This window comes from Vipera berus, assembly GCF_964194415.1.
Source record: "Vipera berus genome assembly, chromosome: Z".
Lineage (NCBI taxonomy): Eukaryota > Metazoa > Chordata > Lepidosauria > Squamata > Viperidae > Vipera > Vipera berus.
Genome location: NC_138205.1, coordinates 107,225,674 through 107,251,792, shown reverse-complemented (window position 1 = coordinate 107,251,792; position 26,119 = coordinate 107,225,674). Strand labels below are relative to the sequence as shown.

The 26,119-nt window shown below is 39.7% G+C and overlaps 1 protein-coding gene across 1 annotated transcript in view; it reads left to right on the top strand.

Moving 5' to 3' along the window:
• Positions 1–26,119, top strand: part of MRC1 (mannose receptor C-type 1) — a gene marked incomplete at its 5' end in the record, with an annotated part of 75,022 nt that overhangs the window by 9,873 nt on the left and 39,030 nt on the right. Inside the window, 10 exon segments of the mRNA XM_081345096.1 lie at positions 710–871; positions 1,642–1,755; positions 2,508–2,654; positions 10,506–10,688; positions 13,215–13,372; positions 20,347–20,457; positions 21,641–21,756; positions 23,062–23,210; positions 23,806–24,005; positions 25,797–25,918. Of these exon segments, the coding sequence (XP_081201222.1) occupies positions 710–871; positions 1,642–1,755; positions 2,508–2,654; positions 10,506–10,688; positions 13,215–13,372; positions 20,347–20,457; positions 21,641–21,756; positions 23,062–23,210; positions 23,806–24,005; positions 25,797–25,918 (1,462 nt within the window).

Genomic DNA, 26,119 nt, shown 5'->3' with positions numbered 1-26,119 from the left:
GGACAATTTGTTCATCTGAGCTGCTGTGAACATATTCATTATATTATGCTCAGTTAGAGTAAAAATAAAAGATTTTCTGATTTAACTACAACTTGTTGCCACATCTAATTCATGTTTAATGTGCTATGTTCTAATGAAATTAGGCTTTAGACCTAAATGGAGAAAAGGCTGTTATTAAATACATAAATACACACAGTGTTACCCTTTCTTTAAGGATTCATCAGAAGTTGAATGTGATTCTGTGGCACCTACCTATGGTTCGTGCAGACTTCCAAAATTCTCTTCAGTTCTGTTAATATTACCACTACATGGACTTGAGACAAGGTTGACTCAAAGGCACAAATTAGTAAATAAATTATGGAAGCCATAGTCTAATACATCTAGAGAAAAATGGTATGGGGAAGCCTGGAGGGATAATTCACATATGTGGAATGTACCAGTTTCAGACATTAGTGCAAAATTGCCTCTTTTCTCTGTATAAACCATTACTTAGACATCTAGTCTTTGGGTAGTAAAGTCTTATGCTTTTTTTTAGCTGCTTTACCAAATTATTTTATTTTGAAATATAGGAAGAATCCTCACAGTACTGAGTGAAAATTAAATTACTATTATTAAGGCAATTTTATGAATGTGGTTTTAGTCTTAATGAAATATTTAGTATGATATTGTTTTAAAACTATGAGATATGGATACATCTTTCTTTTAACAGCTGATGTAGACATCTATTGGACTACAGGCCCTGTGGCAACTGTCCAGTATCAAATAAACTCAGATGCTGCTCTAACCTGGTTCCAAGCTAGTAAAAGTTGCCAGCAACAAGATGCCAATTTGTTGGATATCACAGAGGTACATGAACAAATGTACCTTACAGGTAAAGGCCATTAATATTTTGTAGTATTTCATATAGTACATCAGACTTAAAATAAAGAGAAGGCCATAACATTTTATTCCCAATCCTTGGCATGCCCAGGGTTAGTATCTGTCTATTATTATCTTCCCTGTTATTGGTGGTTCTGGAAAATCAGGATTCACAATTGCTCAGAAGTAGTTCCACTATGAGCTGTGAATGTGCAGTGCCCTGGCAGGGTAGGTGACACTCTTAGTATTCTTCTACCATAAACAATCTAGGACATACAAGTTTTATAGAGTTGTGGTTGAAGAAATATGAGAAGCAACTAAGTGTAAGCTTTATGTCTCCCAATAAATTGTAATTGTTGCTGCTTGCCACTCAGATGCATTGTTAAATGTTGTTAGAATTGGGTATGTCTAGTTTAATGAAGAGAAGGACGAGGGGGACATGATAGCAGTGTTCCAATATCTCAGGGGCTGCCCCAAAGAAGAGAGAGTCAAGCTATTCTCCAAAGCGCCTGAAGGCAGCACAAGAAGCAATGGATGGAAACTAATCAAAGAGAGAAGCAACCTAGAACTAAGGAGAAATTTCCTGACAGTTAGAACAATTAATAATTAATCAGTGGAACAACCTGCCTCCAGAAGTTGTGAATGTTCCAACACTGGAAGTTTTTAAGAGGAGATTGGGCAGCCATTTGTCTGAAATGGTATAAGATTTCCTGCCTGGGCAGGGGGTTGGACTAGATGACCTCCAAGGTCCCTTCCAGTTCTGTTATTCTGTTACTTTTTCAGGGTTAACTTCTAGTTTGAATACTGCACTCTGGTTTGGTCTTAACAGTTTGGATTTCAACAGTGGTTGGCAATGGAGTGGTGGCTATCCTTTAAGATATCTAAATTGGGCACCAGGTAATTTTCTCTTTTATGTTAACATATACATTTTAACATTTAATTTGTTTTTGCATTAAAATCTTACAACACCTAATTTCCTATTATATTTGGATAAATAAATAAAATGGTTTCTTCAACATTTGGCATATTTCTTCCTTCCATCTACTCTTTCTGAATGCTTTAATTCTTGTCTTCAGTTTTAACATGCACAGAAACACTAACATAGGTTGTTCTTTGGACAGTGTGGAATGCCATTGCCTGTACTTTGTGTTTCCAATATACACAACTTAGAGAGGAAAGGTGCAGGATAGGGACAGCAAGAAAGCACTGAAAGATAGTAGGGTGACTCTATATTATCAGGCTGCTGTGCAAATATGAGCCCAATCTATGTATGGGCTGTCACACACACTAAAGATCTTTTGAACAAGTTGCACAGCCTTGCCCATATAAGATAAGATAACCTTTATTGTCATTTTTTTTACTGTGGGCACAATGGCACACATCAAAAATGAAATTTAGTTGCTCGCTCTCAAAGTGGAACACATACATGACACACACCTAACCATACTATATACACATATGTATAGACCCACACCTCTACATATACATAACAAATAAATATTAAATACTGTCCATCTTGAATATATAATGGAAGGAGGAAACTTGAGAGTTCACAAGGTTAATATCCACATCTCCATTAGGTTCAATAAAGTTTTACAAAATTATGCAAGTTAATAATGCCCTTGTTGCTTTCTACTTGTTTCCTGAAGGAAGCCCTTCCCCAGAGCCTGGGAAAATTTGTGGAGCATTAAATCCTGGTAAAGCTGCCAAGTGGGAAAACCTGGAATGTGATAAAAAGCTTGGTTACATTTGTAAAAAAGGAAATGCCTCTCTGAACAACTTCATTATTCCTTCAGGTAGGTTAGTAAATGCAACATGGAGATAAATTGACAAAATTGATGTTGCTTTGATGGAAAAAGATAGTGTTCTAAGTTTTCTTTAAATGCATTTGTGAATCCTCTCATACCAAGGGAAGCCTTTGCATTTTCTAGTTCTGGGAAAGTCTAGCTTTATGAACTAAAGTTAGCTAATTCAGAAATATATAATCAACTATATCATCTGCAAGAGCCTCTAACTTCCAGTAATAACAATTGATGGGGGAGTTGGGGACTTTGGTGGTCTCTGAGCTTGGTTGTTTTCTTGCAGAGATATGATTACCCAAACTAGGAGATATCATCTGTACTAGTCAATGATAGCAATTGTTTCAATAAATTCCTATATAAAAGTATGATAGGCATAATTTAGGCAATTTTTAAAATTATTTTCTCATGAGATTTATATCCCAAGTTATATTCAGGAGCTCAGGATGTTGTAGAAAGATTTTTTTTCCTATTGCCCATCTCCCAATCTTGTGTAATAGATTGGGCTGATAGACATTGGCTGGCTCTTTAGCCACTGAAGGAGCTTCCATGGTTGAAGGTGGATGTCTTTGATACCAGCCTAGCCCCTTAACCACCACACCACACAGGTTTCTATTGCTTCATTAATTTTTCCTGGAACTGTAAAATCTATCAAGGCATGTTAAAGACATCCATTTATATTTTTAAAAATCTGAACCCACAAATGTCCAACCTTAGGATTAGACTGAACATGAAAATGAAGTGAAAATGTCATTGTTTCTTCAAGCTTTCTTTGTTTCTTCACTTTAATAATTCAGGGTGCCAAGGGAAGTATTTTGCTATTGTACAATTAGACAACAGGAAGTCAAACTCTTTGCTATTTGTGGGAAAACATCTGGATAGTTCTTTAGTGCCTTCCCATCCTGATCCCACAGACAATCTTTTTGTTTTTTCCTTTTCTTTTCCATCCTTCTGCTCCTCATTATTAACTATCTGTATCCCTTTCTTGACTCTATTATCTTTCTGTATTCGATTTTTTTATTCTAAAAGCCCAGCTTTTTTATACACATCAGTGTGCATCTAGGGCATTTTCAAAATAAGATATTGCACCAATTCAGAAAACAGCTTGGAATATCTGTGGTCCCACGAGTGGCTGCATTCAAGAGTAGAGATTATTTACTTCTGACTTTTCTGCAATTTATTTTCAATCACAGTTTAAAATTAAAACAATAACAACAATTCTGCAATGGACTTCTGGCTATTCTATTTTTCCATTGGCAGGAATTTTTATCACAGTACATTTCGTGGTTCCTGATCACAGTTTGGTACATCAAGGGAAAGGGGAATTTAGATATTTGCAGCTTCTGCTCAGAGGGACTGCTGTAGATTTTTTTTTTACATATTACCAGATAAATACAAGCAAAAGAAGCCTTGCCGGTATTACCATATTATAGGACCAAATATAGCCTATATCCAAACTTGGTCAGATTTTCTTTTTGTCTTCCTCCATCAATTCTCTATGCATTGATTTATTTCCAGATCCTCAGTAAACCAAGGAGCAAACTAGGACTTACCATTAGAGAAAGGACATTTGGGAATCATATAAAAAGTCTGGATTGCTTCACAATGTCAGTGGACAACTAGGTTCCTGATAAATTTGCCTGCCAGATTGTTGGGAAACTTTCCTTAGTTTCTGAATAGTTGAGAACCACCCAGATCCATCAGATGCCACCAGTAGTTGAGATGAATACACCTTGTCTTATAGAGGTTGCTGGTAGCTGACAAACTCCTCTGGACCGGGACTGATATGATTCTGGCAAAAGAGTGATAGAAATGCCCTCCCTAACCAGATCACAAGACAAAGATTCTGAATAAAAAATAAGATTTGTTGTATGTCCAATTATGTGGTTGAACTTGAGATTACCTAAAAAAACTCATGGAGGACAAGATCTCCTTGGTCTTACTGATCCCATCTCCTGAGACATGGAAATTCCCATCACTAGCAGGTATATGGTGAGGAGAGGGTTTCCAGCTAGAGAAGAAAGATCAGATCTAGTGATCAGAAAAAATCCTTGTAAAAATATATTTGTTTATAAAATGCTTGTAAAAACGTATTTGTTAATTATCCCAATGTATCATGCCAATTAGAAGAAAACTCTAATTTCTGCTTGTTGTTTCCTGAAAACAGATCCAGATATTTCCTAAACACAATAAAATAAATTTTATTGAATTTTTAAAACATAAATCACTTAATAGTTGGTAAACAGTGTGTTTGCTGGGTTTACATTTATAAAGAAAAATAATTAACAATTGGTTTCTATAATCCATAATCCACATAGTACATTTAGCTGATTTCCCCTTTTCATCAAAATGTCTTCTTTGCAAACCTTGAATTAATACAGTTTTTATTATTTTGATAAATAGCAGTTGCATATATGATTTTTCCCCAATATTCCTAGAAATAATGATCACATCAATATTTCTTTTCTATCTAGTCATTCTGGTTGCCTCATCATATATCTGTTAGAGTCCTTGTTTAAATTTGTTTCTCCCATAAAGTTCAAAGTATTCTTGCTGGTTAAGATTTTCTCAACAGTTAATTATATTTAAAGATTTAAATCTATTTTTCCCATATAAACCATCTCAACACTTTTACATTTCTTAAAAAATAGGTAAAAACAGTAAACAAAAGGAAAAGAGAACAAGAGTAAAGAAACATAAAAAGTAAAATACTACTTAAAATATATATTCCTCCTAAGCTATATATATTCATTCCCAAAATTTCTTATTCTTTTTAACCATAATTATAAAAATATTTAATGTTTAAATATTCCATTTAATGTGTAGTCATCTAATCATTTAACTCCTATTTAAAACATTTTTTCTTTTTTATACATTATAATTTCCCTAAATTCAAACATATTTAATTGTCTAAAACATTTCCTTCATCTAAGCCATTTCAACAGTATTATATTACCTATCTCAAGAAATAAAATAAAAAAGGAAGGGAAAGCATACAGTACCATTTAAGGAATTCATCTCTCTTAGAATGACATACGTATTCAGAATCTTTTCTATTTCTTTAGCCATATTCAAATAAATATTTCTTTTTTATATATTCTATCTGGTAAATCCCATCATCTATTTTCTTAATTTTCACTTTAATCTTTTTCCTTTGACCAGTATCTTTCTTGATCAATGTGTTTTGCTGAATCAAAAAGTGCTTTCATATAGTAATGACTTACAGTTGCTGTAGGTATAAGAAGTAAATCAAATAAAGTGTCTTTATATGAGATTTTGCCTTTCCATGTTTCTTGAAAATCTTTTTCTTTTTCTCCTTCTTTGCTTCTCTGATCATTTCCTTTCTCTCTAATGTTTTCAACATCTTTACATTCCATTTTATCCAATCTATTTTTTTGTCTTCAGATTTATTTTGTAATCTTAAGGGATGAGTTGTTTTTTTCCATTTCTTGTAATTTTTCCCCCACTAGGATTTAATCATGTTTTCTTGCTTTGTTAAGTTTCATCTTTGAGTCTCTATTTTCAATTTTATGTCCACTTATTTGTTTTGTCTGCTCCTTCTCTGTTGTTGTTTCCTGGAAGGTTTTTTTGTAGAGTTAACTTAGAAATAGATTGATTTATATTTTCAAATTTATTTTGGATTTCTTTGTGATTTGAACTCAGTCTTATTTGAATTAATTGCAGTATACTGTATATCTCCTCCTGAGAGGTATTTATGTTTTCTTGGTGTGTTCTATCTACATGTCTCTGATCCATGATGGCCAAAAGTTGAATTTTTCCTTCTTATCTGCAAATAGCTTTAGAGTCCCAGTTAAATATTTGTAATCCAAAAAAGATTTTTTTTCTGAAGTTTATAATTCTTTCTTTGTCTGCAGCCCAGATTTTGTCACAGCTGTTCTTTGTTATTAAAGCTTTGAAGGTCACAAACACAGATTAGCTTTTCCTAGGTTTTGGCAAATTTTCTATGGAAATCATAGCTGTCATAATTTTCATCCACCACTAAGTGTCAGCGTCTATTTAGTTTTCAATATGAACAGTAGTCTTTAAAATGAGAGTCTTAACCATTCAACAATTTTAAACTTGTCCAAAGTTAAATTTTAGCTTTCAAGTTTATAAATTTATTTCACTACCATATATTTTGATACTCCATGGAAATTTCAATTCACTGCTTCCCCTCCTTCACTTTCATAGGTATTTAGCTTTTGGGGGATCTTTTCAGGAAATTAAGTGTAGAAGAAAAGGGAAGATCAGATTCCTCACCCAGTTTCAAGCACACTGTTTACTGTTGTGCTGGTTAATTTTTGTGGACTTCGGTTGCAAGTAGCTTGGGTTGATCGGTGAAATACAACCTTTCTGCTGTCAGGTTAGAAGGCTTTCCCCAAGATGAACAGAACAACCACCATCATTCCAGAGTTGCCAGGGCACCCTTCTTTCTTTGTCGCCTCTCCGGGGCGGTTGGACCCATTAGGGTCTCCAGGCAGGATGAAAATTAGCTGCGGGGGTTCGGCGATCTGCAAGCCCGTGACTAGTCACTACCACGCAGGACCGGAAGTCTTTTCCTAAAGATATTTTTAGCTTGCTTTCTCTCTGCATTGCCTGAACAGGCCCACAACCATTTTTGGAAGGTAAAAACAAAAGCCATTGCTCTATATTGACCTACTTTCATTACAAATGCAAAATTTGTATAAATGTTTCTGCTTCCATTTAAAAGAAACTTTCCTCCCTATTGTCACCTCAAGTGCTCTTTCTGCTTTGGCGACTGCTTTGTTACTGGCCAGCCCCAGCAGTTCACTAACTACAAAGGCCAAACAGCCTCTAAGCTGAACTAATTATTGTTCCCTTCTGTAATGTTTTCAGTGATTAACTATAATGCCATAATAACACATAAGTTCTAACGCTTGTAAATAGAAAGTTATTGTTTCAAAATATTGCATATTTTTTCAAAATTGTATATTTCCCCCAAGCTTCCTATTTTTCCTTGGATTTCCTTAAAAAAAAAGAAAGAAAGTCAAATGTTATACAAGTTCATGGTTTTGTAATCAGTTAAAAATCTATGAAACAATGCAGTGTATTCTCTTACCCAGATAAATAAATAATAATTTATTAGCTCAGAATAGCTCAGATAAATAAAAATAATGATTAAATATCATTATATAATTATTTTACAAATAATTTAAGATTTGCATACATTTCCCTTAGTTTTGTAATTAGAAACTTTCTACTTCAAAGGCAGATATTACAGCTGCTTTGTCACTTTAGCATTAATGATAAAAATATCTTTAGAAGACATTAGAGTTCAAGAAGGCAGCAATAATGTTTACAAGTAATCCTCTCTTATCAATCACTTGTTCAGCGACCATTCAGAGTTACTGTCAAGCATGGGAAAATCTGGAAATCTAGGCATTCAAAAGAATATTTTTTTTTTGCAAGCTTATGCTCTTTCTAAAAATCTGAACTACTAATAGTCAAGGCAAATAAGTGGTAGATAAGAATCAATGGAATTCAAGCTGGGCTGGACTTAGATCTCTTGTGGGCATGAAAGGACTCAAGACTGATTAAAGCATTTGACCTCCTTCGTTAGGCTCAGCCTGGTCATCTCTACAGTTACAGTGACATTAAAAAAGATGATTTATGACAGGTCATTGAAGTTACAGTTGTTGCAGTGGCTCTATAGTCACATGATCATAATTTGGGCAACTGAAATGCCCAAATTATGATTCCACAGTTATGATGATCACACCATTCTTATCAAGACCCTTATCTCCTGCCAGTTATCAACAAGCAAAGTCAATGGGGAAATTGACAGGAAGTCAAAATCAGTCATGTGTTGATACATAATAACATGCAATGACTTGCTTAACAACTGTAGCTGGAACTGACATCATACGTTGGCATGGTGACATGATGTTTCACTTAATGATTGCACCACTTAATGATGGAGTTGTCGGTCTCAATTATTGTTCATAAGTGAGGACTAGGTATACTTTAAAGTTGGTTAATAGCCTGTATGTGTATGCATTTTGATTTTTTTTCATTTTCTGTATCTAGCCTCAATTTAATTTTGTAAATGCATGAAATAAGTAAAAATATATATGGTCAGTAAGACTTTCCATAGGAAGAAATGTTATTGGATTTGCTATACTGAAATGATAAGATTTCCAATGAGTTGATATGGCAGCCTCTACATGTATACACAAACATACATACATTCAATATACTGAGCTATTTCTTTTCTAGAAACTTATTAATAATAAATTATTAGACATAAGTCAAAGGATGTCAGGTTATATTTTAATAAATTTTTATACCATGTTTATTAAAATGATTTTAAATGAAACAAGATTGCTATACAGCAGTTTGCAAATCAGCATGAATGTTGACAGTTTCCCCCTTTCAAGCTCAACCACACCAAAAGAAAAAAGATATGAAGAAGGTAAAAATCATGTATGCAGCAACTCCTTCATGAGGTTTACTTATGCAGTTAGTTATGGTTGGCTGAATATTAATCTAGTCAGAAAATTGCAGCATTTAAGTTCACAGACTACATATGTAAAAATGAAACACATCCTACGATGGCTAAAGTTGTTTTGAGAACCTGGCCTTTGTTCGAGTTCCTTATAATTACCAGTTTAAACAGAAGCAAATCAGGAGCAGGAAATGTAAAAAATGCAACTACCTCTCCTTGATCTAGGGAAGCATGTTGTGTGAATGCTGCCAAAGATGCTCCAGTTTTATGATTGTACTGCAGTCAATGAAGACAAGTAGAATCCAGTTCCAGCAAAATATGACAGCAAAATATTATATTTTCTGTATTTCTTTACTGGCATATTGGTACTCCAGGTCTTACTAAACACTTCAGTATGCTCCCAGACATCTCTGAGTTCTTAAATCACTGTCAAATTCCAAATATTTCATGAGCTGCTTTAAGGTACCCAACCATTTTTCTCCAGTCGATTTTCAGATAGTACTAACATACATTTTTAAATTATATCTTCCTAATTCCAAGTTCAGCATTTTTGTATTTTGCTTTGGGAAATTCCCAGTTATCTGATTCCCTAGTTATGTCAATAATCTGGTCACCGGAGTTAAACAGTGGTATAATATTGCTGCTGGAACTAATAAGTTCTACTCCAATTCTGGGAAGTTGGGTGTGACAAGTTCCAGTCCTCCTTGCCAAGAATGACATGGCTTTCCGATCAAGGTGATGGTGAATCAGTAAGATATCCAGTCTAATCTAACCTCTTTGCTTTTGGATTGTTTCCAAAAATAATGGGGAAAAAACTTCTGGCTCTATCCATGTCCACCTCACCTCATTTCTGTTCTAACCTAAGGAATCCCACAGTAGCAAGTTGGTATAGATTAAATGATGGGTTTGTAATTCAGACAATTAAGAAGATACTTTAGGTAAAAGGCATGGCTGAGAGTTTGCACACCAATGCTAGTATATTTTAGTCTAGTTGCCATTTTATGGCTTCAATTGACTTTTAGGGTCTTTTGTTTCACTTTCTTTAAGGTTGTAGTTGTAGTTAACTTTTATGCTGCCGAGAGTCACTTAAAGGGTTCTTGGTTCTCTTGGTGGTTTTCTTGCTGGTTTTCTTACTGATGATGTTACCTAGTTGGGTAATGAAATGTTTGCAAAAAAACCACCAAGCTCAGAAAGTACCCAAGGCCCCTCATTTCAACCCAGAGTTACAAATATCCTTTATTGGTACCATAGTCATTGGGTTGAGGTGGAAAGCCATATAAATGCAATCAATAAAGGACTTAACAAATATCTGCCTAAGTACTTAGTATTGCATAAGTACTAAGCAGAGCTTTGATTATGGTTGGTGTTGTGGTGTTTTTCAGATTCTGAGATACCAGCTGATTGCCCTGAAGGATGGATATTTTATGTGGGTCAGTGTTATAAGATTCGTAGACAAACTACTTCCTGGCAAGATGCTTCTACTCTGTGTAGAAAGGAGGGTGGTGATCTGGCGAGCATCCATAACGTGGAAGAGTACAGTTTTATTTTTTCTCTGCTTGGGTACAGTGAGTATCAATATGGGGTTATGTGGATGTTCAGTGCTTTTTAAAAACACGGTTGGTTTGGGTGAAAGTAACAGCAGTGGTTTATTTTGACAGCCCCAGTTTTAAGTGATTAAACATTGCCAGTAAGAATTTTAATCGTAAGTGCAGCCTCTTTGCAGGATTTTCTGAAAATTTCTGTATGTGGGTTCCTCCATTGATTGTGCAGATGTTCATGAATGTGGGAATGACATTACTTCTGCAGAGAAACTGTGTTTTCAGGGAGTATCCATAGTCAAATTGGGTGGAAATCTAACTTGCAATTTCTTTCTCAGAGTGCTTGTTAGGACAGTTTAACTTTCTTTACTATTAGAGCTGGTGAAGAATTCTGGACCTGGTGTCACTGTTTTCAGTTACATAACTTCCCATCATTTTGCAAAATTTGGGCCTGCCTGGATTTACCATTTCCATGAAAAGTTTTCCTTTGGGACTTAATTGACCTGGTGGGAAACAGGAACACTATACGCTGACATGGATACACACACACACACACACACACACACACACACTAGTAGAACAAAATAAGTTCAAAAGCATTACTCCCACCCCTGAGAATGGGGGATCTTTGGGGAATTACAAGGGAGGAATTGTTACTCAGTAACACAATTCATCCTTTGGATACAGAAGGTGACAAGTTCAACTCTTGCATGTGAACTCAAAGGATCAGATATTAAATGACTGGGGGAAAAAATTAGCTTACATTTTTTTGAAGAACCACTGCCAATGGGTCTAAATATTTCATGCAGCTAGACTATTTGATTTTGCTTAAAGCTGCTTTATATGTTAAATGGAGATTTGATGCTCAACCAGTGAAGCTTTTTCAATAGCTCGTAGAAGCAGAATAAATAATACTGAAGAAGAAGCAGACAAATATTGAAGTTCCATAGTTAACACATGCTACAAGATTAAGATTTGTCTACTACAAGATTAGAATTTAATATGATGCTGAAGGTTTAATTTGGAAGATGTTCCTTGGGATAATAGATACTAAACATATTTGGCCTCTGTCAGGGAAATCAAACCAGGGGAACTTCTCCATATATGAAATCACAATTCTGGTGGACCGTATTGGGTTGCAAAAATTAGTATTTTTGTGCAATGTTTGTTATGTATTTGAAATCTAGAAAACTCAGTTCAAGTGAAAATGTTGAGGATTTTTGCATAGGCCACAATATTCCTGAGAGAAGGATTTTGCTTCTTGCAGCATATCTCTATTGTCAGTAATAGGAAGCATAGGAACAGGGTTATGAGAGCAAATAGGAAAACTATGTGAAAATTTCAGGAATTCAAAAAGCAGTACCTTTGTCATGAGACAACAGTCAAAATGACAGTAAGAGCAGGAAGCCAAATAGTATAATGTGCTCTGCTCTTTTGAATTTTGTACAGGTCTGAGGAAATCATTTGCACATGGACATTTTAGTCATAGTATTTTAGTCCCATGGAAAGGAAACACCTGTTATATTCTGGCACAGAGTCCTATTATACTGATTACTCTTCTATGTATGACATTTTAAAGGTATCCCCTCTTGTTTAGTATAAAAAAAATTCTGCACAAGGAATCTCATTAGAAAATTATTACTGAAAAGCAGTCCCTTCATATTTCAGTACTATCTAGTGGAGGAAGGGTCTCATTGAAGCCATTCCTTATGTAGCACTTGTGAGACAAAGACTCCTGGATCCACAGGAATGAGGACTGACTGGCAGGTTGGGAGAGGCAGAGATGTCTTCACACAGCTTTACAATTTTCCCCTAACCTATTTCTCTCATTGTTCATAATGGGCAATGCTTGCTGAGACTAAGGAAGGTAACCTTGATGGAGTCATGCAGGCAAAAGGATCTGAAGTATTTTTTTAAGTCCAGAACAACATTCAGAAATGGCTCAGCCAGAGACATCCCTGATTTACTGAACTATAAGAAGGAAGAGGGGGCTACAGCACAATCAGACTTCAAAGACTGTCTCAATAAGAGTAATTTTAACCTTCCTGTGGAGTTAATTTCCTGGGCTGGTCTACCTAGTGGAGCTTATAATGTGGCTGCCCTTGTGTATAATCCAGAGGTGGAAGGAAAGAAGTAGTGGGAAACCTGTATACTTGAGATCATTTGTAGGACACTTGATCATACCAACTGAGAGTTCTGGGAATTGTAATCCTGACACATCTGCCAGATTGAAGAAAGTGACTCAAATGATCTTCCATAACCAGCAGGATGCCCGAATACAGGAGACAGCATCCATGATTGAGATGGATCATGGGAAAATGTATTGTTGTTTTAATTTTTTTTAAAAATGTGTATATTATCTTTTAAACCCCTTCTTCTCAAATAGTTTGCAATGTACTAAAGTTATATTAAACAAAAACACTAAAACATTAACTAAAATGCAAAGTATAAATGATAATAATGTAAATAGCAGATTGTTTATTTAGAAAAATGTATTGTGGCATGTATGTTGGAAATATTAATAAACTTTTTGTTTACCTGCAATGAATTAAGAACCAAGTGATGAATTATGGATTGGCCTGAATGATCTCAAGATCCAAATGTTCTTTGAATGGTCAGATGGGAGTCCTGTGACATATACCAAATGGCTCCGTGGCCAGCCAACACATGCTAACAACAGGCAAGAAGACTGTGTGGTCATGAAAGGAAAGGTAAATGTAATTTTGACATCTCCATCATATTCTAAATAAATATTGTTAGAATCCTCTTAATACTTGACAACTATATGTAGTCAACTAGTTGAATGGAGAGAATCTTTTAAGCTTATTGAACCTATTGTGCATGGTGAATCATCATAGTTAGTACCTCAAAATGACCAGGTGGGTAGAGATAATGAAGATAAGAAATGGCTGACTATGGATAATAGAAACACAAAAGCAGAGCTACAGTGTTAAAAATGAAAGGTTTTAGGATCTGCATTACTGCATACTAGTTCCCACATTAACTTTAAATAAGTCTCTAGTTAATTGTATAGAGCACTAATCAGTAGGCTGCTCATGATAAGTAGTAATTAATTCATGACTTCATTAAGATGAATGATAATTCTCCTTTGAGATAATGATTTTATTTAGATAATTACTTCCCACCTTTCTTTAGATCAGGGGTGTCAAACTCAATTTCATTGAGGGCCGCATCAGCATTGAGGTTGCCCTCAGGGGGCCGGGTGGGTGTGGCCTGGGTGGGCATGGCCAGCTCTACATCGTTCGCATCAAGGGTGCCTATGGGGGCCTGGGCAGGAGTGGGACAGATCTGAGGGTCTCTGGCAGGAGGAGGGTCTCTGGGCCAGGGCCAAGGCAGTGGGGGCCATTCCCTCACTGTTTCCAGGATGGCTTCGCGGGCCTCATGAAACCACTTCATGGGCCGGATCTGGCCCCCGGGCCTTGTGTTTGACATGTCTGCTTTAGATTAATTGAGATTAGAACTCATGTTTTGCATATAGAGGGCCCCAGGTTTGCTCTCCGATATCTATAGTAAGGCTGGAAAAGCTATCTTGTCATTAAGAGAATACTGAGATAATTGGATAATAGATTTGTCTTACTTTAAGGCAGCAAAACCTGCAGAAGAACAAACAAGGTTTGGGAGACCAGCAATGGGCAAAACTACACAAGATTCAACTTTGGAATCTATAATCTGCACCACTTCTGACATCACAAGTGCAGTTTTAAGAGATGTGTTTTGTTTTATTTCTTTAATTTGTTACTATAATTTCAATTCCCTCAGTAATAAAAAGATTATTTCTATAAAAGCAAGAAAAATAAATTGTGTGAAAGTTGCTACCTCCTTGCAGAAACTTTTAAATATTCAAATTAAACTAATAAATCTAAACTAGGAGAAAAAGACTTTCCCCCCCTTTAAGTTGTAATAAAAAGATAATTGAAGGCTTTCCTTGCATGTCAGAACTGAGGGCTTCTCTGTTACAGTCATCATTTAGTGGGCACATTTTGACAAAGACTTCCAATAAGCATTTAACTTTCTGTCTAGAAGAACAGCATGGCTTAAGCTGATCATTTTTATTCTGTTCTTGTAATGTAGTGGGTCCGACGGAAGGAAGAGACGCCAGCCGGAGTACGTGTTCAGCTCTTTATTGGGGGGGGGTAGCGTACTGAGGAACAAGGGTTACCTGGCCTCCTTAAATACCCAGCCAGGTATGCGATCAGCCAATGGGGTTGGCCCTAGGTTTCCCGCCGAAACTGAGATTACTGCCAAAACCGTCCAGGCCAACGCCCCCCTAGTGGCTGTTGACATGCAATTGCCTGCTCTGGATACATAACACCCCTCCCCCCTTAGAGAAGAACCACATGACAACTGTAGAACCAACATTACAACTATATACATAACTATGTACAGTGTGTATTCAACATGCGCAGCTGTTGGGTGATCATTTGCACACATAGTCCGCTAAGTATGCCGGTGCCCTGTGGGGCCTGGTGGACCATCTGGGTGTAGCCTGGCCCTGGACCTGGACAGTGGGCTCGTGCTGCCTTTGTACTGCCACTCAGTCGGGGTGCTGCCTTTGTACTGCCACTCAGTCGGGGTGCAAACGGTCAAGCTTAGTGATGAGGCGCCATCCCCACCGTAGTTCTGCTGGGCTCTTTCCTGTGGCAACGCATGGTGTAGTGTGTTCGGCAAGCAGGAATTTTGCCAGTCTGTGGTGCCAGTCCCTGCTAATGATGTGCCTGGCCCTGGACCTGGACAGTGGGCTCGTGCTGCCTTTGTACTGGGTTGAGCAGGGTTGGTTGCAGGAGGCCATCCTCCTCTGGCTCTGGTTCCAAGTCATTTTCGGTTGGACTGACCTCCCCTGGGGTGTGGACCTCCCCTGGGGTGTGGCAGTCCTGTTGGCCATGGTTGGTGTACTCAGGGACCCTTCCTCTGAGCTGGTCAATATGTCGCCTTATGTGTCGATCAAGCTTAGTGCCAGTCTGTGGTGCCAGTCCCTGCTAATGATGTGCCTGGCCCTGGACCTGGACAGTGGGCTCGTGCTGCCTTTGTACTGGGTTGAGCAGGGTTGGTTGCAGGAGGCCATCCTCCTCTGGCTCTGGTTCCGAGTCATTTTCGGTTGGACTGACCTCCCCTGGGGTGTGGACCTCCCCTGAGGTGTGGCAGTCCTGTTGGCCATGGTTGGTGTACTCAGGGACCCTTCCTCTGAGCTGGTCAATATGTCGCCTTATGTGTCGATCCCCCTCCACCCCCACGATGTAGGAGAGAGGCCCAGTTTTCTCAACCACAGTCCCTGGAATCCATGGATGCCCTGTCCCGTAGTTCCTTGCCCAAACCAGGTCCCCCACGTTGAGAACCCTGTGTGATGATGCTGATGCTGAGGGCCTATTCATCTCTGCTGCCACTCAGTCGGGGTGCAAACGGTCAAGCTTAGTGATGAGGCACCATCCCCACCGTAGTTCTGCTGGGCTCTTTCCTGTGGCAACGCATGGTGTAGTGTGTTCGGCAAGCAGGAATTTTGCCAGTCTGTGGTGCCAGTCCCTGCTAATGATGTGCCGGAGTGCGTCCTTGGTCGTCCTTACCATCCGTTCAGCTTGCCCGTTAGTCGATAGGTGGAAGGGCGTGGAGGTGGCATGCCTAATCTAATTCGCCTTCAAGAACGCCTGGAAATCATTAGCGGTAAACTGAGGCCTGTTATCAGACACAATTACGTCGGGGAGGCCGTGTGTGGCAAAGAGGGCTCTGACCACCTGGATTGTCCTTGCGGAGGTCATGCTGGGGACAGGGACTACCTCCAGCCACTTAGAGTGGCTGTCCACTACGACTAAGAACAGTTGGCCCTGGAACGGCCCCGCATAGTCGATGTGAATGCGGGACCAGGGTGTGACTGTGGCTTCCCACCTGTGTACAAGGGCGTGAGGCATTTCTGGCATAGATCTCTGGCATGTGTAACAGGCCTTGATCTGTTCCTCAATATCCTTGTCCAGCCCTGGCCACCAGAGGTAGCTTCTGGCCAGTGCCTTCATCCTAACCACCCCCGGATGTCCCTCATGTAAGGATTCCAATACCCTGCCCCGGACTGCTGTGGGGATGATGACCCTGCTTCCCCAAAGGAGACAACCCTGGTGCGTGGAGAGCTCGTGTCGCCTGGTGAAATAGGCCTGGAACTCTGGCCTCGGAGACTTGTCCTGCCACCCCGTGCAAACCCATGAGTGTACCCTGCTCATGATGTTGTCAGTGGCTGTGCTGCTTGCAATGTCCTTGGCATGGACTGGGCATTCTGGTAGTTCTTTCAGAGCTAGGATTTGTGTTGCTGGTGCCGGGTCTGGTTCAGTGGTGTCAATGGGTAGCCTACTTAGGCCGTCTGCATGGCCCATCTCCTTCCCTGGCTTGTGCACCAGCTTGCAATTGTAAGCTGCAAGGAAGATGGACCACCGGAGCATTCTGGGGGACAGTATTTGGGGGGTCTGCTTGTCTGTTGTGAACAGGCCTAGCTGGGGTTTGTGATCCGTGTAGACAGTGAACTCCCTGCCATACAGATAATCGTGGAACTTCTTGATTCCTGCCACGATTGCGAGGGCTTCCCTATCTATTTGGGCGTAGTTCCTCTCTGCTCCAGACAGCGTCCTGGAATAGTAGGCTATGGGGATTTGAGCCCCATTAGGCTCGAGGTGACTTAGTACCGCACCCACACCGTAAGGGGATGCATCACACGCGATGCATATGGGCTTTGTTTCAATGAAATGGGTTACTGTGGGCTTATCAGACAGTAGTGCCTTTAGGGCTCTGAAACTCTGGTTGTGGACGGATGTCCAGACCCATGCTGCCTTCTTGTCTAGTAACCTGTGGAGTGGCTCTGCAATGGCTGCCTTGTGTGGAAGGAATGTATGATAGACGCTAAGCAGGCCCAGGAATGCCTGTAGCTCTGCCTTGTTCTTAGGTGTAGGTGCCAGTCTGATTGCCCTCACCTTGGACTCTGTGGGGTGGATTTCCTTGGCATCTAACCTGAATCCCAGAAATTTCGTGGATTGGACACCAATGCTGCACTTCTCCCTCTTCAGTTTGAGTCCAGCAGTGCGCAGCCTGGTTATTACCTCCCTCAGCCTGCCTGCCAGTTCTTCAGCTGATGCTCCTGCAATCAGGACGTCATCAAAATAAGGGCAAACCCCTGGGATGCCCCTGAGCGTCTTTTCCATGATCTCCTGAAATATGCCAGGAGCTACGCTGATCCCAAACTGCAGCCTGTTTACCCTGAACGCTCCCCTGTGCGTCACTATTGTCTGAGCGTCCGCAGTTTCCCGGGTAACCGTGAGTTGCTGGTACGCCTGCGCAAGATCGAGCCTTGAAAAGATGGCGCCGCCTTGGAGGGAAGCGAGAACGTGTCTGACCGTGGGGACCGGGTACGCATGCGGGTTTAGGGCGTGGTTCACCGAACACTTGTAGTCGGCACAGATCCTTACCTCCTCATTGGCTTTTAGTGGGGTGACTATTGGGGTCTTCCACTCCCCCCATCTACGGGCTCTAAGATTCCCTGGGCCACCAGCTTATCCAGTTTGCACTCGATCTTGTGCTTGAGCGTGAAGGGAACTCGCCGCGGCCTGACCCTAATGGGGGGAACATTCGGGTTGAGCTTAAAAGAGATGGGGGGCCCTGTGTACCTGCCCAGCATCCCATCGAAGACGTCTGCGAACTCTTTGCAGACGGCCTCGATGGATTCTCCCTGGATCCGGTGGATCCTGGAGACGGTGATTCCCAGGGCCTCAAACCAGTCTAGGCCGACTAGGCTGGCTCTTCGGCCCTCTACCACTACAACCTCCAGGTGCTCTTTGCGACTCTTAAACCCCATGGAAAGGGTGGCCTCCCCCTTTACCTTGACCAGCGAGTTTTGGAAATCGGTCAGGGCTAAATTTGAAGGCCGTAATTTAATCCGCTGCTTGCTCCAGCTGTTGATATAGTGAAGGGTCCTGTCCGAAATGACAGAGACTGCTGATCCGGAGTCAAGCTCCATGCTGCAAGGAATGCCTTGCAAGCGGATTATAAGTCTAATTTTTGGTTTGAGCAGCCGGTGGCTACCCGTGTGGTGGATGGCCAGCCGGCTCTCAACATAGCCAATTCTTAATTTGGTCGGGGCCCCAGTACCTTCAAATGGCGATTCCTCCGGGTGCAGCTCATGGATCTCTTCTCGGGGGCGGCGGCTACGACAGACCACGGCTATGTGGCCTGTTTTCTTGCAGGCCCGACACGTGGCCGACCGGAACTTGCAGAGGCTGCGCACGTGGTTTCCGCCACAGCCTGTGCATTTCTGCGGATTGTTGTCACCCATTGGCCTGGGCTTGTCCGGGCGTCCGCCTCGATGGTCGGGGGTCGACTTCCACTGGAAGAGGTCGATGCTCTGTCCATCCTTCTCGTCCTTGGCTGAGGCAACCTGCTGGTGGATGCTGGCCACCTGGCTGCTGGTTTTGGACTCCTGCACTGCCTGGACGGCCCCACATGCTGCTTCGTGGGCCAGGATGGCGTCCTGGGCTTCTTGGAGCAAAACCTCCTCTTTTTCGAATAGGCGCTCCTGCAGCCTCGTGTCCCATAGGCCACAAACCAGCCTGTCCCGTAGCCGCTCCTCCAAGTTTGAAAAGTTGCAGGCGACGGCGGCTTCTCGCAAGGCGGTGATGAACTCGGCCCCGGTTTCTTCGGGACGCTGGTCCCTCTTCTCAAACTGGGATCTTGCAGCCAGTTTGGACCTGCGGGGCCAGAAATTGGCATTCAGCTTTGCGACGAGGTCCCGGTATGAGACGGTATCAATGGCCTCCGGGGCGAACAGGTTGGCGGCGACCTCGAGGAGTGTGGGTCCGCCAATGCAGAGCAGAGCTGCCGCCTTTGAGCCGTCTTCCGAGATTTGGTTAAATCTCATATACAGCTCGGCGTGCGACAGGTACCGGGCCCATTTCTCGGGGTGGTGGATGTCGAACTTGTGGGGTTGCCCAGCTCGTGCCATCGTCCCGTCGTTCGTTGTGGCATGGGGTTCTGTTGCGTGCAAGGCGGCCTGACCGGTGTCTTGCGGTGGCCGGTTGCGGTGGCTGGCAGTCACGTTGGGGAAAAGGAAAAGATTCCTCTTTCCCCTTCAGCGTGTGGTGCTCTCCCCCAGTGACTTCAGCTCTTCTGTCGGCAGGATCCCATTCTCGTCACCACTGTAATGTAGTGGGTCCGACAGAAGGAAGAGATGCCAGCCGGAGTATGTGTTCAGCCGGGGGGGTAGCGTACTGAGGAACAAGGGTTACCTGGCCTCCTTAAATACCCAGCCAGGTATGCGATCAGCCAATGGGGTTGGCCCTAGGTTTCCCGCCAAAACTGAGGTTCCCGCCAAAACCGTCCAGGCCAACGCCCCCTAGTGGCTGTTGCCATGCAGTTGCCTGCTCTGGATACATAACAATTCTAATAACCCAGTATCTAAGAAGCACACCCTTCAATATTTTCTATTGTATCTGATGCATCTATTTGATATGTGGAGATTAGCTTGATTCTGGGATTTTATGGATAAAAAAGACCAGGGGCTATCAGGAAAACAACTCAGTTTGGTGAGCCACAAAGAGAGATGTCAAGCCATCAGTCCTGAAGAGAAAGTCCGCATATCGCCTCATTGATAGAGGATATTTATAGTGGAATTCTAAATTTGTTCTCCTTCTGCCCAACACAGGATGGGTATTGGGCAGATGAACCGTGTGACATGGAATATGGATACATTTGCAAAAGAAAACCTTTAAAAATAGCACCAGAAAAGGATATAATTGATGAAGGGTGCTCGAAAGTAAGTAGAAAATTGGTGAGATCAAAGTGCTAAGTAGTTACTCTTCCTTGTTCTCTGCAATTTGTTCAGTAAGTATGAAAATGGAACAAAACTAAACATTTTATCTGATTATTGATTCATCTTTATGTGTGACAGATTGCTTGAAGGAATTTTTAAATTGTCTTCTATATTTTGGATGCGATATAGTAAAATATTAAAATATGTCTTATATTATTGTTATAAAACAAATAATCTTAAAACCAAATTAATAAACATGCAAAGATGCATAATTGTAAAGGAAATTAATTTAAAATGGGGGAGCAACCATATTTTATATAATATTAAAAACTATTTCCACACATGAATGTCCTCAAAAATATTTCAACAAGAGATTTGTATTTAAATAGGTAAAAAAGAGCAGAAGCAGAACAAATATTATCTCTTACATGGTAATGTTTTATGATTTTAATATCTCTATTAAAAACATATTCCTAACAATATTGATAACAAAAGACACTTAGAAAGTGTCTTTTCATCCATTAAGCTCATGTCATACTTAGCAGAATTATTTTTGTATCTGTCTGAGTTTTCTCCCTCTCCCTCTAAACTGATTATTACTTTTACTTCAAAAGCATAAGTTCTCAATATATTTTCACTGTGACCCTCCACACTTTAAAAAAATATATGGAATGCATACCATGAAACTAGGAAAAAGGTCAGAGCAAAGAGCATGAGATCCGATGAGTCAGTTATAACAATGCTCAGATATTAATCATCCTTCCTTGTGACAAATGACTTAGTCTGTTAGTCTGTTAGTCAGAGAAAGAGTGTCAGATTTGTACTTTGAAGATGTACGTGTGTGTATGTGTGTGTTTGTCTCTGTGTATGTTTGTGTGTGTGTGTGTGTGTGTGTGTGAGAGAGAGAGAGAGAGAGAGAGAGAGATTAGATAAATGTAGAGTTGCTGGTTTTCTGTTGCATTTAAGTTTTTTGTAGTATCTATAAGGGAGGGGGGATTGTTAAAGATAAAATGTACTGTAAAACTTTTCAATAAAAAAATACTACTGTGTTATTAAAATCTTTGCTTGCCATCCTTCAAGTTTAAGAAATGGTTAAAATGATTTTTTATACAATGTTGTATACAACTGCTTAGCTATAGCAAAAAAGGCTACTTGGGTTTCATTCTCTGTCTTCTTCTGTTTCCAGGGCTGGAAAAGATACTATTTATACTGCTACATGATTGGAAGTACATTTGCATCATTTGCTCAAGCAGGTCAAAGGTGTACAGAAAATGGGGCTACTTTAGCCTATATTGAAAATAGGTAATAAACATTAATTAAAAATTGTTTGGCTTAAAGAGTGTTAATTACATATTTTTCCAGTGTCTTCTGGAAAAAAAATCTTGCTGCAGAAAAGTCTGATACCATGCAGTTGTATTCTGCTTCAACTTTCAATATGCCCAGTCTTCATGACCAAATACTAGTTTACATAGTGGGAAATAATGAGTAAAGTCCAAACATCTGGTGGTCCTCAAGTTAGGAAGCTGATTTAAATAACAGATACTCAAGTTGAAAAATACTTAACTTTATTGAGACTAGCTTTGGTGCAACATTTAACTAAGTTTAAAGACAGACAATATCTAAAATTCTTCCAACTAACACAGACATGTCAAACTCACAACGTCACGTGATGTCGTGCGACGTATCGGAGCTTTTTCTCCATTGCTGGCAATGGGGTGGGCGTGGCTTCCATGTGACACATCTGGCCCACGGGCCAGAAGTTTGACACCCCTGAACTAACAGGAACAATTTTTCTAGAATAAAGAAATTTCAAAGGGTAGGAGAAAAAAAATAGACAATTCCTGCTTTATGGATGTGATATATTCCATTTAGAAGGCAGTATTAAATTCTGGTTGATAAGATACTCTCCAAATATTGGAGCCATGCTAATTGCCTCTTGGCTGTACTAGTTTGGATTATTGCTTAAATGGATGGCAGGAAGTTGTCTACTCCTGGGAACTTTCTGACTCCTCTCCATTTCAAACACAACTATTGCAATATCCAAGAGAAATTTGTTCTACTCATCACTGTAAGGCAATTCTCTGCTGACCATCAGAGAATTGGTCTATAACAATGAACATGCTCTCTTTCTAGTAAACCATCTAAAACATTCCTGAAATTTGAATAAATATGCAATTTTGTTGTGCAGTTGCTAAGTCGTGCCCAACTCTTAACGATCCCAAGGGACCATAGTACACCAGGCCCCTTTGCCCTCCACTGTCTATCTCCAGGAGTCTTCCAAAATTCATTTTCACTGTGTTGATGACGCTATTTAACCATCTCATCCTCTGCTGTCCCCTTCTTTTGCCTTCAATCTTTCCCTGCATCAGAGTCTTTTCTAATGAGTCCTCACCTCACATTTGGTGGTCAAAGTATTTGAGCTTCAGCTTCAGTATCTGTCCTTCCAAAGAACAGTCAGGGTTGATTTTCTTAAATAAGCACTTGATTTAAAGAATTTAAAAATCATTTTGCACATTGATTTTAGCAGGAATAGCACATTGAGATAAATACTGACAAAATATTTGTTAAAAATTGGCAAAAATATTGCCAATTATCTCCTTTTTACAGATATGAACAAGCTTTTCTGACCAGTTTGGTTGGTTTCAAAACTGAACCTTACATCTGGATTGGTCTTTCTGACCTAGAAGAAAAAGGAACATTCAGGTGGACCAATGGACAACCAGTCCAGTTCACTCACTGGAATTCAGAAATGCCAGGTACGTATAGTTAACATTTGGAGATGGCTCTACTCAAACCTATTGGATTTAATAAAATTCCCACCTCGTATCTTGATCTTAAGGACATCTGAGGATACTTTCATTTGTTTTTCTCAGTCACACAAACATTTTTTCTGAAAATGTGCTTCCTTGGAATTGATAGAATGCAAATAGATTATAAATAAATAAATAATAAAGGTAAATTTATTTAATTGGTCTTCTTATTGTTAATTACTTCCTTTCTTAGAACTGGATGTTGATCTAATTAAATCCAAAAATGAATTAATGAGCAACATTTTGAAAGATTCTTACTCAGATTTCAAATTTTCTGTTTTGTTGAAAATAAGGATAATAAATCTAAGTCTGGCACAATGCCAATTTGGCATGAAGTTATGTTTTCTTTAGAAATAATGTTCCTTATTTATTCATTCTTTATAAACAATGTAATCTCAAATTTTAAAAAATGATAGCATACTTTGGGGAAATGGTTTGGGAAGATAGTAAAGTAAATCAAGAGGCAACTAAGTATCTAACTTGAATAAGATATCTCACTTTAAATGATACAGACATGTTTATTGTTTGATCTATCGTGAAGGTCGGAAGCTAGGCTGTGTTGCAATGACAACTGGAATTACAGCTGGATTATGGGATCTTCTGAAATGTGAGACCAGGGCAAAGTTTCTTTGTAAGCGCTTTGCTGATGGCGTGACCCCTCCACCGATACCAACTACAACACCTGCCCCTCAGTGTCCTGAAGGCTGGGTTGCAAGTGAAGAAAGGAATATGTGCTTCAAAGTATGCCACTTCATTGTAGAATGTATGACATAAGAAAAGCTAAACTCAGTTCCTGATACTTCATGGATGTTGCATGTAATCTTTTTAGTAACTATATGGTAGTACTTTGCCATTGCCTTCTAGAACAGGGTGTCAAACTCGCAACATGACATATCACGACTTTTTTCCCATTGCTTGCAATGGGGTGGGCGTAGTTTCGGCATGACACATCTGGGCTGCGGTCTGGCAGTTTGACATCCCTGTTCTAAAAGGATTTTTTTTAAAAAAACTTTCCTGTCACAATAACAACCATGATATACCTTATTTGTCTTTCTTCATGCTGGTCTCTTACCAAAGACACCTACTAAAGTCTAAACACAGAGTTTCAATAACATAACTTTTGAACCAGCAATGATGTGTTTGTGTGTGTGTGTGTGTGTGTGTGTGTGTGTGTGTGTGTGTGTGAAAGCCCCACCCCTTTTCACGTATGTTGAAACCATAAAAAAGGGCAGGGTTTTGACTGCATAGTTGTGCCTGTCATCTTGACAATTTTGATCCCCTCCACTGATGCTCCTGAGGACCACAGTTAAGTACTGCCATTTGCTGAGACACCAGATGTATGCAGATCTTAATAAATGCATCTTTCCTTTCATTTTTGTAGCTATAAGGTACTCCTCTAGGACAAATGACATACCTAAATGCATATTGGTATCTGATGGCAGCATTTTGCTCATTCCCACATCTCTGGAAAAAAATCCTACCAATTCAATACAATTCCAGGTCTTTCTTTTGAAACTGTCCCATAAGATATGAAAACATTGGTTGATTTAGATAAAACTAAGCAGGCTTGGAATTATTTTGTACATGGATAGGAGATTATCAGAGCAGGATATTTTGGAAAAAGGCATTTGTGAACTACTTTCATATTGTTTGCAAAAAGGCTACATGTCCACATTATCACCAAGTGTTTATGTTCAATGTGAATTCATTATTTTACTACAAACTGAGTTTTCAAAATTATATTGCATTACTGTTGCCATTTGTGAGTAAAATGGGTGGAATCTAAATTTGATAAAATAAATGTTACCTTGCATTTCCATCCATGGTAAACTCAGTGGAGTCCCCCATAATTAGCTGTAAGCAGTTTAGAAGATATTTAAAAAGCAATTTAATTCAGACCTAACTGGTGGTGGGGAGGTGTTCCATTCTTTCCTGAAGTAGAAAAAATGGAGATGAAAGTATATGCATTCTATAGCTTGAGAGCCGTTTTATTTGTTTAGCTTTATTTTTGTGTGCATTGTTTACTTTTGACAAAGATGCAGGGCCCAATAACTTGATAGAAGGGTATCAGGTGTGAACACCAAGATCCTGAGCTTTAATTCCTCAAATATTTATTACGAAGAATGTGAGGGGCAGATAAACAAAAATTTCAGAAAACAACATCCATTCAGAATAGACAGTAATGGACGATGTAATCATCTTTTCCCAATTATTGCTAATTGGGTTTGCTCTGGGAATTTCAGGACTTGAATTCCAACCAATTGGAGAGAATCAGACTTGGTGAAAAAAGAGTTACCGTATGTGAATTAGTGTATAAAATAGCTTAAAAATTATAATCAACAGTTGCACATAACTGAAGTAGGGAAACTAATTTTAATGTTGACTGTTACATCCCATATCTCTTTTCCTGTTTGACTTTGGTGAGTATGTCAGTATCATTACCATGCTTTGCTAATGACACACTTTTCAACTTTATCATGTGCATGTTTTTTTTTTCTCCTGCCTAACTGCAAAGTAATGTATTGTCATTAGGTTTTCTTAAACCATGGCAAGAGATCATGGACAGAGGCTCGGAGTTTCTGTTTAGCAATTGGAGGAGACCTGGCTACCATTTCTAGTACCAAAGAATCCAACAAGCTGCAGAATTACTTGCAGTAAGTCAATGGATGCATCCCTGCAATCTTAGCTATTTCATTCGAGGAGCATAATCAAAATGCCTTTACGTTTTGTAGACAATAAAGAAGATATAAGCTGGAATTCACACATATCAACCCACATATCTGGGCTGGAGATTCTAAGAGTTGAAATAAAGTGACAGAACAATTGAACTAGGGTTTTTCAAACACAGCAACTTT